Below are 15,253 nucleotides of genomic sequence, written 5' to 3' on the forward strand. Positions count from 1 at the left end.
CTTCTACAGTACAGCTGTTTTGGCTGTCACTGCTGAATAAGCTGATGAATACAGGAAACTGAGAAATGCACTCAAGATCTTTATTGAATGTTAACTGCCAGCTCTAAATTTCAGTATTGTGTTGGCATATTTTAAGTTATTCATTCTGCATGTTGTCTGCCTTTTTGCCCATTAGTCTGAGAGTTGTCCTTGAATTCCTTAGTGCCATTGTGGCTTTTGGTTGTGCAGAAGAGCTTAGTCTCCTACATGCTTGGTGAAGAGAGTGTAGTGAAATCTCTTTCCCGTTCATGAAGGCTGAGAATTGGTTGCAATACTGATTCCTGAAGGACTCCGAAGCTAGCTTTTCTCTGTCTTTAACTAGCTTTCAGTCTGTAAAATGTGGTAGCTTAGTTCCTTCAATTTGTTAACGTGAAATCTTGCCAAAACTTTTTGAATATATTATGTCCACTGTATCCCCTCTATCCATTTGGTGGAGCTGTTTAAAGGCATTGATAATCGGGTCAATTTTTCAGGAGCCATTCTGACTCTTTCACATTTGTCCATACACTGAAATTGATTTATAGACTGTTTTACCAAGGATAGAAGTTATTTTCACTAGTCTAGTTCCAAGAATTTTAAACAGCATTCCTTTTGTACATGGGAATTAGGGCAACCTAACATTCTTTCAAGTATGGCAGCTGTTTCAAATGATGGGTTACATGCATTGTCTAGTTCTTGTGTACCTGCTTATCAGATACGAAATGGAAAAGGCAATTAAGTATGTTTGAGAAAACAGTACCATTTAACAATGCTAACTGGCTGTGTAGCTGTGGGTCTTATTTCAGTAAAATTGTTTGATGTAGTAGTCAAACACGTGTTCACAGGCTTGTTCAGCCTTGAGAGGAGAAGGCTCTGTGGAGACCTTATAGCACCCTTCTAGTACTTAGGGGAGGCCTACAGGAAAGCTGAGGGAGCAGCTGTTTCTGTCAGAGTACAGTGATAGGATGAGAGTAATGGTTTTAAGCTGAAGAAGATGAGATTTACCTTAGATAGGGGGAAGAAATGTTTTGCTTTGAGGATGGGGAGGTACTAGAACAGGTTGCCCAGAGAAGTCATGGATGACCTGTCTCTGGAGATGTTCAAGGCCAGGTTGGATGAGGCTTTGAGCACTCTGATCCAGTGGAAGGTATCCCTGCACATGGCAGGAGGGTTAGAAATAGATGATCTTTAAGGTACTTTCCAGCCCAAACAGTTCTGTGTTTGTAGTGGTCTGATTGGTCGCATTTATGTTCTTAGGCTTGCTATAAATCACTTTTTTGTATCTGTGTAACGAAAAGTTAACCAGTTCTTCAGGTCTGAAGAAACACAGGTGGTGGTTTTGTGCAGTATTCTATATGCACTTAGACTTCAGTCATTGTAAGTGAAGAAGCTTTCATAAATAAGTGTGTGAGGGGGATGAAACACACCGAACTAAGTGCTGTATTTCTTGTAGGTAACAGTTGTATTTATACTACTGATGGTAATTCAGGATGCAAGTGCTGGATAATATTGCAATGTCAAGTCTTTTTGGGTATGAAACAGCACATGACTAGTAGTCACAGAACATGCTAATCTGAATGTTGAGAGGAGGGAATACATTGGAAGTGAATTCATAACCAGGAATTGAGACACCTTGTGAGGAACAAATCTGTTCTGTACTGTACCTGCAACTGTATTGACAAGAGTTCATAAATGGTCTTCAGCAGCCTTTGGTAGCTGACTTTTTCACATGCTTAAGACTACTCTCCAGCTTCCCTAGCTGGGATGCTTGGCTGTGGATATAGTGTTAGCTGTTTGTGAGCCATATGCAGGTGAAACGGCAAGTTGGCTCTGTGTGCACGGAGAGACCTAGTGGAATGTCAGTGTCCCAAGATTTTAAAAAGTAAAATTTATCAGGGGAAAAACGTTAAAATTTTCTATACAATTAAGCGTGTAAGTGAGCTTTTTCAATCTGTCTTTGCAAAATGGTACCTTTACCCTTTGTGAATCAAGAAGGTGTATGCCTGATAAGAAACAATTTATTTCTTCCTCCTGCTTAATCTTTTGCCAGAACTTTGAACAAAAAATTCATCATGTTGTCCTTAAAATTATTTTCAATGTCCTATCTAGAACCAGGCTCAGAAAGTCCTATGGAAGATTCACCTTCAACAGATCGGTTGCGTTTTGACAGATTTGATATATGTCGATTGTTAAAACATGGTGCATCTCTTCTTGGATCTGCTGGTGCTGAATTTGAAGTCCAAGATGATAAATCAGGTATATCTTTATTTTACTTGCAGGCAAGAGAACTTACTGACTTGAAAGCTTGTTGTATTGAGACCAGTCATCCATGATTTCTCAGAATGCTAGGAAATAACAAAAGAAAATATTGCCCAGCATAATTGGTTTGTCTTATCTTTCTCAGATTAAATAGTATTTTTAGGAGGGCATATTTTTTGTTTTCTTTCTATTACCAGAATTAGTGTGTGTACGGGGGAAAGATGAGTGATAACCTCAAGGAGGGAGCAGAAGAAGCAATATTAAAGGCTTCTGTAGACTTTATTTTTTAAAAAGGTGCAGGAAGTGTCACTACTTCTTCATTAAAATGTTCCCAAATGCGGTAGGAGGATGTGGCTTATTTGAAAGCTTGAAGGTTTAAATATAAAAAGATTGTGTGAAAAATACTATGATAAAACTGTCAAAGTTGGAAGGTCAAATATCAGTGCCTATGTAATATCTTTTGTTACAAGTCACTTGTCAGATATCTTTCTGTAAGTTTTTAGCTGAGTATTACTTTATATCAGTGTAGTGGCATTGAATTACTTTATTCTATTTTTTTTTGCTGTTAACTATTCTTGCCTGTTCTAATTCCAGTCTGTCTTCCAGTTGCTGCACCAAATGAAATTATGCTATAGCAAAGAATCTGTCCTAACTGTATAGCCCTGATTCAAATGTTCCCTGTCCACAGAACATGAGCAGCTTAGCAAGGAACAGAACCAATGGCTCCTGCCACTTAAGCAGTATCCTGTCTGTTAAACCTTCCTGCTGTTTTACTGCTTGCCATGTTATGTGCTAGGATGTACAAGTTTCATGTCTTCTAAACAAACCTTATCTGTACAGAAATCAGATAGAATCATAGAAGCATAGAATTGTTTGGGTTGGAAAGGACCTTAAAGATCTAAATCCAGTCCCCCTACCATGAGCAAGGATACCTCCCACCAGATCAGGCTGCTCAAGGACCCATCTGACCTGGCCTTGAATACCTGCAGGGGAGCATCCACAACTTCCTTGGGCAACCTGTGCCAGCGCCTCACCACTCTCATCGTGGTAGGACACTGTAGGACACTATTTCATAGAAGTCTGATATTTATCCTAGTGTTGTATGATTGCATGTAAATTTCATGAACGAAAATAAATAGAAAATATAATATCAGAAAGTAAGAAAAATTAAACTAAAAATATCTTTAGTTGTTCCTTTTGTAACTGGTGGGGAAAATGTACAAAGTCTGCTTTCTCTTTGGCATTTGGGAGCAGCTTTCCTTTTCAACTAAGTAGCCAGTGTGAGTGTATGTACAGCAAGCTAAATACTCTTTGGAATTAGCAGTCTTTGATACCTGTTCCTAAGATGAACTTGTGAAAGGAAAAGTATTTTCTAGAAAATGGAGGTTGTTAGTATTTCTCTACTTGTTAGTCAAATGCCGTTTGGGGGGGAAAAAGGTACTGATTGGTATAAACGCAATTAACTACTGCTTAACCTGGTGTATACCACAAAATGTTGCTAATATTCATCACCTACCTACAAGTTTATGTGCAGGTCATTGACAAAAAAAAAAACAAAACTTCTCCGAACTGGTTTCCATGCTGCATGTGTAAAAAGAAAGCAAAGTCTGAGGGCCATACAATCTCCAAGTTTTTATTTACTTGGCAGGTTTACTCTACTTGGACACTTAAAATACTCTATTTTTTATGTGAGTGTGAGCAATTCCGAAGTTTGAGTGTTCAGTAATTAGTGTTGAAGCTTCACAGCATTCTTGATAACAGCTTTCTGTGAACTTCTAGATGTGCTTTGTCTGACACATGAAGCTTGAGGATAAGATTAACAGGCTTAGGCACCCTTGGAAAATCATACTTAGGTTTCAGTTTACATTGCCATCAGGAGTGTATTTGGGCAGAGGGAAAGGAGACACCTGGATCTAGTGCATTTTACAAGGAAGAATGTTTCTGAAGAAAATGGGTTCAGATTCAACATAGCTTAATACAGGATATAGGATCAAATATCATTAGAGTGGTTTTATTGGTGGTTGTTATTTCTTAGCTCTGTTTCCTGACAGAAAATGAAGTTTAGGAGGAAAAGAAACAGAATGGGGAAAAAAACCCAGAATACAAAACTGCCAAAAACAACAGATCCCACAAGGATGCATGGGCTCCATGAAAAGTGCTGGTTCTTGAATCGGTTGCTGGATTATTTTTTTAGTGTGTTTATTTACTCCTTTCAAAGTGCACTTTCCTAAAAATTGAGGGTAACTTTTTTTAAACTTCTGTAGACCAAGTATAATTTAATGAATTTCAGGAGAACTATTTTCTGCTTTAAAATTGATTGCTGTTTAAGTACTAGTGTAGCTTCAGCAGCAGAAAAGGTGTGACTTGGTTTAAAAGAATTTATTGATGTTTTAACCAAATACAATATAAATCTTTAACTTTTGGCTTTTTCATGTTATTTTGTTGACCAGATCCTCAATAGTATGTCTGGTTGGAAATGTGATGTATCTTTTTTTTTAAAAAAAAATTTTAGGTGAAATTGATCATAAAGAGAGGATAGCACGGCAGAGGAAGCTGTTACAAAAGAAACTTGGCTTAGACATGGGTGCTGCAATTGGGATGAATACTGAAGATCTCTTCAATGATGAAGATCTGGACTATTCTCCTTCTTCAGTTTCACTAGTAAACAAACAACCTGTAGGTAAAACCTCGGGCTGTTTTACTGCAAGCAGTAATACAGTGGGTTTTCTCTACTTGTTGTTCTGTGGTTATGGTTTTTGTTTTGAGTATGATGGTCAATGTCCAATATGGTGGCTTAAGCTTCCTGAATTCTGTGCCACATAGTTGCCTGTTAGTATTGTTAGACGTCAAACTGCTGCTCTGAACTTGTAATGATGGAGGGTTGGGGAAACTGAAAGCAATGTGGATTTGAGGATTTTTCAGGACTTCCATTGTGAGAAGAATTGACAATGAATTACTTCTTTCAGACTCTTCAGGCTGCGGAGTTAATTGACTCAGAATTTCGAGCTGGTATGAGCAGTAGACAAAAGAATAAAGCCAAAAGAATGGCTAAGCTATTTGCAAAGCAAAGATCCAGAGATGCAGTGGAAGCTAATGAGAAGAGGTATAATAGTAAACTGGTTTGCTTTTATTTCAGTTAAGCCAAGATTGTGATTTGATTTATCTGTTGAAAAACTTCCTTCAGTCTATGTCTTTGTTCTATGTGCTGAGTGTGCTGGTGGTAAAACACTTGTTCCATGCTTATTCTCAGTAGGGATTTGTTAAGGATGTATCTTCAGAGGAATATTGAAGTAAGGGGATGCTATAGTTCAAATTTGTCGTTTGCCCCTGTTATATATGGCTTCAGAATAGGGCATGAAAATAGGGGATTTAAGAAGAAATAACTTGCTAAAGCATGCTGTGTTCCTCACTTTAGTTTGTAGTGACTTATTATTGTACCTACTGTGTTTATAACAAGCAGTAAACAATATTATCTTTCCTTGATTATATTTAAGGATTTTTGTATTTCTTGGAAAAGGCTGAAGTTTGCTCATTTAGAACAGTATTCTGCTGTTTCTCGCTGAAAATTTTTACATGTAAACTTATTGCCTATTTTGTCTATTTCAGTGTTAAATCGGTTTTGTATTCTTGCCACACTTCACTGTCTCTGAAGACTTCAGTTTTAGGAGTAATTACTTCCCCATAAGCATACTTTCAGTTCATAAATTTATTCTTGTTAATTCTCAGTAATGATAGCACTGATGGGGAACCAGAAGAAAAGAGAAGAAAAGTTGCAAGTGTTGTCATCAACCAGCCTGCCACAGACTCAAAAACATTGGTAGAAAATGCTCCAGAAGAGGTATGGTGTGGCGTTTTGCTCTCGGCAAGAACGGTTATTCAGTTTTTTAGCAGAGTAATGTAAAGCAAAACTCCTTTATGCTTCCAAATTCTTCAGTCATTCTGGCATCAAGAGAAATGGAATAAAGAATGCCATTGCCAGCTTACTTGTATATGTGATGATGCAAATGAGCTTCAAACTCTGTACAGCATTGAGAAAGAAAATAAATTTAATCCATTGGTAGCAGTTTGTGATCCAAGTGAACCTGAGTAGGTGGATTATAGGTGTCAGACCTGAGTATTAAACTGTAAAACTGTGCTAAACACTTAGATGATAGGATTACACTGAGCCATAAATAATTTGAACTACATGTTCATGTACACTTTATTTAATCTTTGCCTTAATTTAATTAGAGCCTAATTCTAAATTAAGCCTTTCTTTAGTAGTTTAAGATTTAAAAAGTTACCTTAGTCTTGGAAAAACTTGGCATTTGTTTCAATAGTCTGAAAATCTGAAAATTTGTAAGAAATACTATACCAGAATACAAATTGTGCATAGGAGTCTATTTGAAGATGCTTTATCTTTAATCTGTATTCTACAAAAATAATTTTTTCCAGACATAGCTTGGTGATTAAATTCTTATTTGTGAAATGATTATTAGAAAATTTGAGATATTAACAGTAACTGCAGGCTTGAATAGCTACTGGTTGCTTGCCTTTCAAGTGTTCTGATAGTATGAACTTACTAATGTTAGTATCATAATTTCTTTTCCACAGCCATGTCCGTTTCCTTCTAGGATACTTGGGGATAATGGATACACTTCTGGCTGTCAAAAATGTGGAATGTGTTTTGAAATGGGGTGGTGTTTATTGCTAGATTAATTGACCCAGTTTGATTATATAGCGTAATTTCAAACAGTCTTGCCTATTCTGTTCTTTAAATATGACGTTCATAAATTTAGAGAATCACTGAGGAGGATAAGAAACTTAATTTTCTGCCTTAATGTGGTTCCTAAAAGGAGGCTGGATTCCAGAGCATAAAGAGGTTACGCTACTAACAGACATACTTCATGAGCTTTTTAAAAGATCCACTGCCAATCAGCAAAGTTTCTGAAGTGCGGAAAATGGTTGGTTGTTTTCTACAGCTCTGTCCAGTAGCAAAGAAGTGTTTAAACTTCTGATAGTCTGTTATCTCCATGTGTTAAGTGGCTTACGATGTAAGAAACATTTGCATTATCCCTTTCTCTTTAAATCTTATACTTAATAATATATATGTAATTTTTTTAATTTAGACAAATGAATGGCCTCTGGAAAGCTTTTGTGAGGAGGTGTGCAATGATCTCTTTAACCCTTCTTGGGAGGTAAGACGTGTGGTATCTAAGGTATAACTAGATTTTTTTAAAGGCTTCAATAGAAACAAAAACTGCATGCGTAGAACTTAAGAGCGTTTTGATAGATATCAAAATGTGTTACTTGTAAATACAAATTATGTAGTTATGACATATGTGCTTTTGGAGAATTGAAGTGGTTTTTTAAGACTTACTAAAAGGGAAAATGAAAACAGATGTGTAATGTATATTCAGCTGGAGAGTGGGAAAGATAAGGAAAACAGTGATAATAAGTGAGAATTCTGGAAGTATTGAAATTAAAGCAAAATAAAAGCACATGAATCTATGTTCAAAAATATTAAGTAGTTTAAACAGTCAAGATTTTAAACACTTTTGGAAGAGTCTATTGCTGACAACAGTGGCATGTTTTTTCTAATGCTAAACTAGTAAAAAGGGAAGGAAAATTCCCCCATTGATAAAAGGGGAGTAGACTACCTATTATCAGTTGTTCTCTTAATTTATAAAAAGGAACTTTTAATTTTGTTTTTAGGATGATAGTAAATACCAGCTACAAAACCTGTATATTTGGTTGCCTAGAAAACTTACTTTCAGGTTTCAAAACGTGGTCTGTTCACCCTGTTATTCAATCCTATACTATTTTCCCCAAACTTTGGTACAGTTCCAAGCAAAAATATGAAGTAGCTGCCAATGTTCTCTATTCCTTGAGCAGAAGATGGAAATAACTGTTGTCAACTAACTTCAGTTTTTAATTAAAAAGTTGATCTTTTGAAAAAATAGATTGTTAATGCCAACTATAACATACTTGGATGTATTTGTAGCAGAGTTTCAGTGATAGCAAGTCCTCTATGCCCATACAGACTTCAGTCTTGGAAATGCAGAGATAGAACGTATGCTGTCACCACAGTTATTTTGGGCCTTGAAAAAGGATAATTGTATTTGTGGCACATCGCTGCATCTGAGCTAATAACCCTCACCTTACTTGAAGGCGGAGTGTTTCCAGCTGAAGCTGAAGTCCATGTGTTCTCTGGACTGCAGACATTCTCATAGCTTTCTTAGTACGTTTGATATAGGGTGCACACATATTAATTAAGGAAGTAGACCACTATAGAATCATTATTATGGTGTGTTCTGGATGAAAACCAAGTTAAACTACTTCAAAAATGCTTAAAATGACACTCTGGCATCTTCTTGTAGTATCTAGAGACAGCCTGGATGACTAGTTCAGATTTCTTGCTTATCTTATAGGCAGCTGAAGTCAGGCCAGTTCAATCTTACAACTGGCACTTCCTTTATACACTTGTCTGTCTTGCTGTTTGCTGAGGCTGAGAAGCTAACCAGCACAGTCTTCCTCTTCTCTGGTAAAACCTAGCTCATAAGCAATATTGGATCAAATTGGTTGACATCCGACTGAATATGAGCCAGCAGTGTGCCCAGGTGGCCAAGAAGGTCAATGGCATCTTGGCTTGTATCAGAAACGGTGTGACCAGCAGGTCCAGGGAGGTTATTCTCCCTCTGTACTCGGCACTGGTGAGACCGCTCCTCGAATCCTGTGTTCAGTTCTGGGGCCCTCAACACAAGAAGGATGTTGAGGCTCTGGAGCGAGTCCAGAGAAGAGCAACCAAGCTGGTGAGGGGGCTGGAGAACAGGCCTTATGAGGAACGGCTGAGAGAGCTGAGGCTGTTTAGCCTGGAGAAGAGGAGGCTGAGGGGAGACCTCATGGCTCTCTATAACTACCTGAAAGGAGGTTGCAGAGAGGAGGGTGCTGGCCTCTTCTCCCAAGTGACAGGGGACAGGACAAGAGGGAATGGCCTCAAGCTCCGCCAGGGGAGGTTTAGGCTGGACATTAGGAAAAAAATTTTCACAGAAAGGGTCGTTGGGCACTGGAACAGGCTGCCCAGGGAGGTGGTTGATTCACCTTCCCTGGAGGTGTTTAAGGCACGGGTGGACGAGGTGCTAAGGGGCGTGGTTTATTGTTTGATAGGAATGGTTGTACTCGATGATCCAGTGGGTCTCTTCCAACCTGGTTATTCTTTGATTCTATGATTCTAAATTATTGGTGTATGATGAACAAGTAGGATTTTAAGACTAGGCTGTCTCCACTGGTGGTCTGTGATTTCCAGAACTCTTCCTAGTGTGTTGAGCTGTATGGTGGGAACATTTAAGTGACTATAACTTGCTTTCCCATATCACTTGTTATGTACTTAGTTTAAATATTTAGCCAAGCAAATCAGGTTTGTAAGCTATGCAGAGTACTGTTCACATAAATTTCGTTTGCAGACCGCAGAGTATTCAGTGTGGATCCAAAGTCTGCTGAAGAAACATATTTATAATGTAAAAGGGAATAGAAGGTTCTAAGAAATATAAAAATATTGCTTTTCTTTAGCTTATAAATTTACTAAAACCAGCAATTTCTTCCTCTTTCTCTCAAAACTACTGTCCTTAGAACACAGTGAGGTAAAACTAAATGAAAACTGTCTTTGGCCACATTACTGCAAATATAATAACAATATCCAATGTGTTAGAGAATAGAAGCAATTCTTAATTACTCCTGTCTGTAGCTGGCAAATACTTAGGAAAAAACAGCTTGTCTTGTGACAGGTTAGTATTTTAAGTATTTCATCTGATCTAATAAAATACTACCCTTTCTCCACAAGTCTACCACTAACTGTGCAGCACTTGAAACATCTCTGTTGAGAGTAAAGAAGAATTGTTTCAGTTACCCAGTGTAGTTTTTAATCTTCTATTCCTAAGTGTTTTCAAATTGACTTTTTATTTCACTTCTAGGTGCGACATGGTGCGGGTACTGGACTGAGAGAGATACTTAAAGCTCATGGTAAAAGTGGTGGTAAAATGGGAGATAGCTCTTTGGAAGAGGTAAGTTACCAGTCATGGAGACTTAACATGTTACTTTAATGAAGTTCAGAAAACAGAAGCTTTGTAGGTGGTGGTTGGTCTGGGGGAGTATAAACCATGAGATTTGCCTGCTCAGAATAATCTGGATGAAGTCACTGTATATACTGATGAAATGTTGATGTTCTTTTTAAAAGGTTTTATAAAAAAACCAATACTACTGTATAAGCAGCCGTTAATATGTAGGTGATGTGTAAAGCTATTAAACACTGGCTTCCATACTAGAAAATACTACTTCTCAGGCTGTGGTGAGGGTACACAGAAACAAAATTGACAAGTTGGTTATGTAATTCAAGTGTCTCAGATCATTTAATTCTAATCACTTAAATAGTAATGTTATTCTGTTGATCTGCTTGCTTTGTTATTATGAGAAGTAGTATTTGAAAGATCTATTTAAAAGAAAAACACTTCTAAAATATTCTCACAAGTAATAGCTTCTTTACTAGTAGTGGATCCCATCCAGATTCATACTGACTTCCTTGCTGTAAAGGTAACTGGGAGAGCTTGTGGTGTAGAGAGTATTGAAGAATGAGGAGATACACTTGTGAAATGTAAATCAAGCTACTTCTTCAGCTTGATTTTAAATAGGGAAAGCACAAGTTGCTATCTGTCCTTGCTTTCCTGAGTATTTCTTCAATGGAGGCTGCAGGGTAATAGTAACACATGCTGGAGGGATAAGATACTTTAAACAGTTTCTTAACTGTTCATGGAAAGGGTATGTATACTCTAGGCTAGCTTGAAAGGTTGCTGTGCAGGCTGTATGCAGGCCATAATTTTTTTATATGTATGGGAACATGTAATCTGTAATATGAGCAGTTGTCAAGGAAGGTAGTGATTTAGTATCTGAACCATGGAAATGAGAAAGGTGATGCCTGAGGTGCTGCTTTTATGGAACTTTTGCTCTGAAATTCAGAGTTACAGAGCTATTGGGACTTTAATTAGCAGGGGCCAGAGGTTCAAGTCAAGCGTGGTCTAAATCTTGTTCTTTTCACTGGCTCTCCCACAATGAAGTAGTGTTTCATAGTTTGCTTATTTGTAAATATTCTTCAAGCATTGACTTGCCTAGAATGTGTTGACGTTAGTCAGGATGGTTTATCTGAGTGACCTTATCCTTGTGTGCTGTGTGGGGATAAAATTATATGTATACTTTACGAGGTACTCTCTAATTACGGTGGTTGTAATAAGCCATGTGAACTGAACTAGTGCTGACTTTTTGCCTTGACTGTCTGTGCAGGATGACTATATTCAGTCAATTTGAGTGTATGTTGTCATCTCTTATAAATATTAGCTAAAGTGAAGGTATCAGAAATAACTTTATGAATAAATATAGTCTAAGTGTTCAATTTTTCTCTTTACAGATGATTCAGCAGCATCAGGAGTGGCTGGAAGACTTGGTTATTAGACTTCTTTGTGTGTTTGCGTTGGACAGATTTGGAGACTTTGTTTCAGATGAGGTAAGTTTCTCTCTGAGGGGACAGGTGGATCGTAGGCTTCTGCAGGAGAATGATGCAGTGGATCACTGTTTTGTACAGTGATACTGCATGTTCCTGTTGTAACTGCTCAGAGATGGTTGTTGCGAAGTCACTGATACATAAATTTCGTATTGTTTGCACAGCAGTTTCGGTCATCTGACTCACTGGTTTCTTTCCAAGACATTTCATACTGAAATATCTGTTTTATCATTTATTTCATACTAGGTGGTAGCACCAGTACGTGAGACTTGTGCTCAGACTTTGGGTGTAGTATTGAAACACATGAATGAGACTGGAGTTCATAAAACTGTGGATGTTCTCCTGAAGCTGCTCACGCAGGAACAGTGGGAAGTAAGACATGGTGGTCTCCTGGGAATAAAGTACGCTTTGGCAGTGCGTCAGGTAATAACCCTGGTAGAAATTACAGAGACCTTTGGAACAAAAAGCTCTGCTTAAAGTTGAGGATGTGGCTGAGCAGTAGGATAGGTACCATAAAACAAGCTTACTTGCACTGCAGTCTCATGTGAGTTAGGAGATGCGTGACTGCATTTTTACATCCAGACTGCAGAAGTCTGCCAGTACATAGCAAAGTTGTACTATTGTAAGTTGATAAGTTACTTGCACAAAACATAAGTAGAGGGTTGCTTGGTTTTGATAATACTTTTGTGTGTTAGGTTAACAGAGCAGAGTACTGCAAGAGGTTTAATCTATGTGTGGTATTATTCTGCAAACGTTGCTTTGTTTTCATCAAAACTGAGCTGAGTTACAGTTCGTTCAAATTTATAATCTAGGTTTTACTTCGTGAGTAGTAACTTAAAATATTTAGATTATAGTCTTGGACCTGTAGCTTCTGTTATATAATAATAAATGGATTTATTCATGCACTTAATGCCCAAAACAATTAAGACATGCTCTTATGTGATTTTTAAACTTAAAAAATGCTTTTGATCTTTTCGGCAGGACATGATCAACACTTTATTGCCGAAAGTGTTACCTGCAATAATTGAAGGTCTCCAAGATCTGGATGATGATGTCAGAGCTGTTGCTGCAGCATCTTTAGTACCAGTAGTGGAAAGCCTGGTCCAACTTCAGTCTCAGAAGGTAAACAAATTGTTTTCCTCATTTCTGATTGAAAAGTTCACTTTTGGTCTGAGTGAAGAAAATGATACTTAAAGGCAGCACTTGGATTTTCCGTTTTTGTTTTTTTTTTTTTTTAATAACCTGTTCTGCTTATTTGTGTAGGTGCCTTTTATTCTCAATACTTTGTGGGATGCGCTTCTGGAGTTGGATGACTTGACAGCTTCCACAAACAGCATCATGATCCTTCTCTCTTCGCTTCTGACTTATCCTCAGGTCCGCAAATGCAGGTAACTTTTAAATTAGTATTGCTGTAGTATTGCAGGTTTGACTGCTCATTTTTTTTTAAACTGAAGCAACCAAAACTGCTCTTGAATCATGCCAAGGAGATGCTTGATTTAAAGCAGTATTTTAATTTTACTTTTTCTTAAAGTGAAGGTTAGAACAGTGCTCCTATTTTCATTACCTTAGTAATGAATTAAAAGGTGCTAGACATTGTTTATATGTGACTTCCCCCCCTTCCCCATTTATCTCAGGTATTTTAATAAAGCATATTGGTTCCATTCATATGGTGGTCCTGCCCACAAACTTCTTGATGCCTGCTCTTTGACAAACTCCAAAGAGAGCAAACTTTTTACAGTAAAACATATGCATGTACCTGTATAACTTTTGTATTGGAACTGTTCTAGAGAAAGCTACAAGTTTGAAGTATAAGTAATTCTGTGACTGGTTGAAGATAATGCTAAGTTTCTCTCTGCAAAATTAGAGGAATTCCATGTCAGGATGTTAATAATTTTCATAATAAACATGGTGAACTCACAGTATCTGCACTTCAGGCAGATCGTTCCCACATCTCATCTTTCTCATCCTGTGTGACTGTCACTGCTGAAGTTGGGTTTTGCCCAAATCCAAACAAAGCCTGAAGTATAATCTGGGAAACAACATGGTAAAAATGTGTGCTTGAATCAACTAGGTCTTTATAGCAGTAAGGAAAAACAGTATTTTCCTGAAAAAAGATACTGACTCAAACTACCTTAATGTTTGAGCAGTAGTAATATGATCTTCACTAAAAATTGCCAAGCATGTGCAATAGTATTTTATTTTTTTGCTTTCTTTTGGATAGAACTTTAACTGATGATGAACAAAATTAACTTAGCTCTGTGTGTATTTGTTTTTTCTTTCCCCTGTCACTGCCTCTGTCTCCCCTTCATGTAAAAGTATTCAGCAGTCACTCACAGTTTTGGTCCCACGTGTGTGGCCGTTCCTGCATCACACTATATCTTCTGTGCGAAAAGCAGCGTTGGAAACATTATTCACACTGCTGTCTACCCAAGACCAGGTAAGAATTGGAGTTAGTGTTCTACTAAGATAGGTAGTGGAATCTACTTGATCATGTGATGTCCTTATTTCAGAGCTCGTCAACGTGGCTGTCTCCAATTCTGCAAGACATGTTGAGGCACATATTTCAATTTTGTATCTTAGAAAGCAACCAAGAAATTCTGGATCTTATTCACAAGGTATTTGCATGACTTACAACCTAGATATTTAGTGTTTGTGTGTCCTGCTCTTTCTTATTATCTGCACTTTTGTGCAGATAGGCTAACTACAAAATAGTTGACGTGAACACAGTCTGTGATACTTTGCTATAGAGTGAAAGACAATAGGATGGTTCCTACAGTTTATCAGCACATACAAACTTTTATGATTTACACTATGGTTCTTTCTCAAGGTGTGGCTGGAACTCCTAAGCAAGGCATCTGTACAGTATGTGGTTGCAGCTGCTTGTCCATGGATGGGAGCCTGGCTCTGCTTAATGATGCAGCCATCTCATTTGCCCATTGACTTAAATATGTTGCTCGAAGTAAAAACCAGGTCAAAAGTAAGTGAAATGTGAGCTCACTAACTGTTTTGGGGAAAGCAGGAAATTGATTAGCTGTACATAAAGACATGTTTTAAAGGTGTTGGAGGGGAGTGGTGTGGTGGTGCCTTTCTACAACTCTGAATGTAACCTATCTTAACCTCAGTTCTGTAGAGCAGAATAGTTCTTGTCAGGTTATCCACAGGAATTCAAAGTTCTGTCATGTAGCATGCTCCCTATGAATACTTCACGGATTCTTTATCTTTGTGGTTCGAAAACCATCTGTTTGCAAGGCTGACTTAAGTGCAAAAGCATTGTGTTTTTCTGAAAACATGCTGAAAGAGGTTTTCTGTTTTCCTCTATGTGGACTCAGTTTATCAGCTATGTGTTGAGTATTAGTGAAGGAACCATATTATATGCTTAATAGAACCCTAAGATACTACTAGTGGAGAGGTGATTTGCACTGATTAACTACTTTAGGAAGTTGGTTATCG

At 37.7% G+C, this 15,253-nt stretch overlaps 1 protein-coding gene across 1 annotated transcript in view; it reads left to right on the forward strand.

Moving 5' to 3' along the window:
• Positions 1–15,253, forward strand: part of BTAF1 (B-TFIID TATA-box binding protein associated factor 1) — a 43,803-nt gene that overhangs the window by 12,059 nt on the left and 16,491 nt on the right. The window contains exons 4-16 of the mRNA XM_069864310.1: positions 2,128–2,274; positions 4,790–4,953; positions 5,244–5,380; positions 6,004–6,115; positions 7,386–7,454; positions 10,227–10,316; positions 11,711–11,806; positions 12,050–12,226; positions 12,785–12,925; positions 13,067–13,191; positions 14,120–14,240; positions 14,314–14,418; positions 14,631–14,780. Coding sequence (XP_069720411.1) covers positions 2,128–2,274; positions 4,790–4,953; positions 5,244–5,380; positions 6,004–6,115; positions 7,386–7,454; positions 10,227–10,316; positions 11,711–11,806; positions 12,050–12,226; positions 12,785–12,925; positions 13,067–13,191; positions 14,120–14,240; positions 14,314–14,418; positions 14,631–14,780 — 1,634 coding nt within the window. The remainder of the gene's footprint in view (positions 1–2,127; positions 2,275–4,789; positions 4,954–5,243; positions 5,381–6,003; positions 6,116–7,385; positions 7,455–10,226; positions 10,317–11,710; positions 11,807–12,049; positions 12,227–12,784; positions 12,926–13,066; positions 13,192–14,119; positions 14,241–14,313; positions 14,419–14,630; positions 14,781–15,253) is intronic.

Source organism: Phaenicophaeus curvirostris, chromosome 9, assembly GCF_032191515.1.
Source record: "Phaenicophaeus curvirostris isolate KB17595 chromosome 9, BPBGC_Pcur_1.0, whole genome shotgun sequence".
Taxonomy (NCBI): Eukaryota; Metazoa; Chordata; class Aves; order Cuculiformes; family Cuculidae; genus Phaenicophaeus; species Phaenicophaeus curvirostris.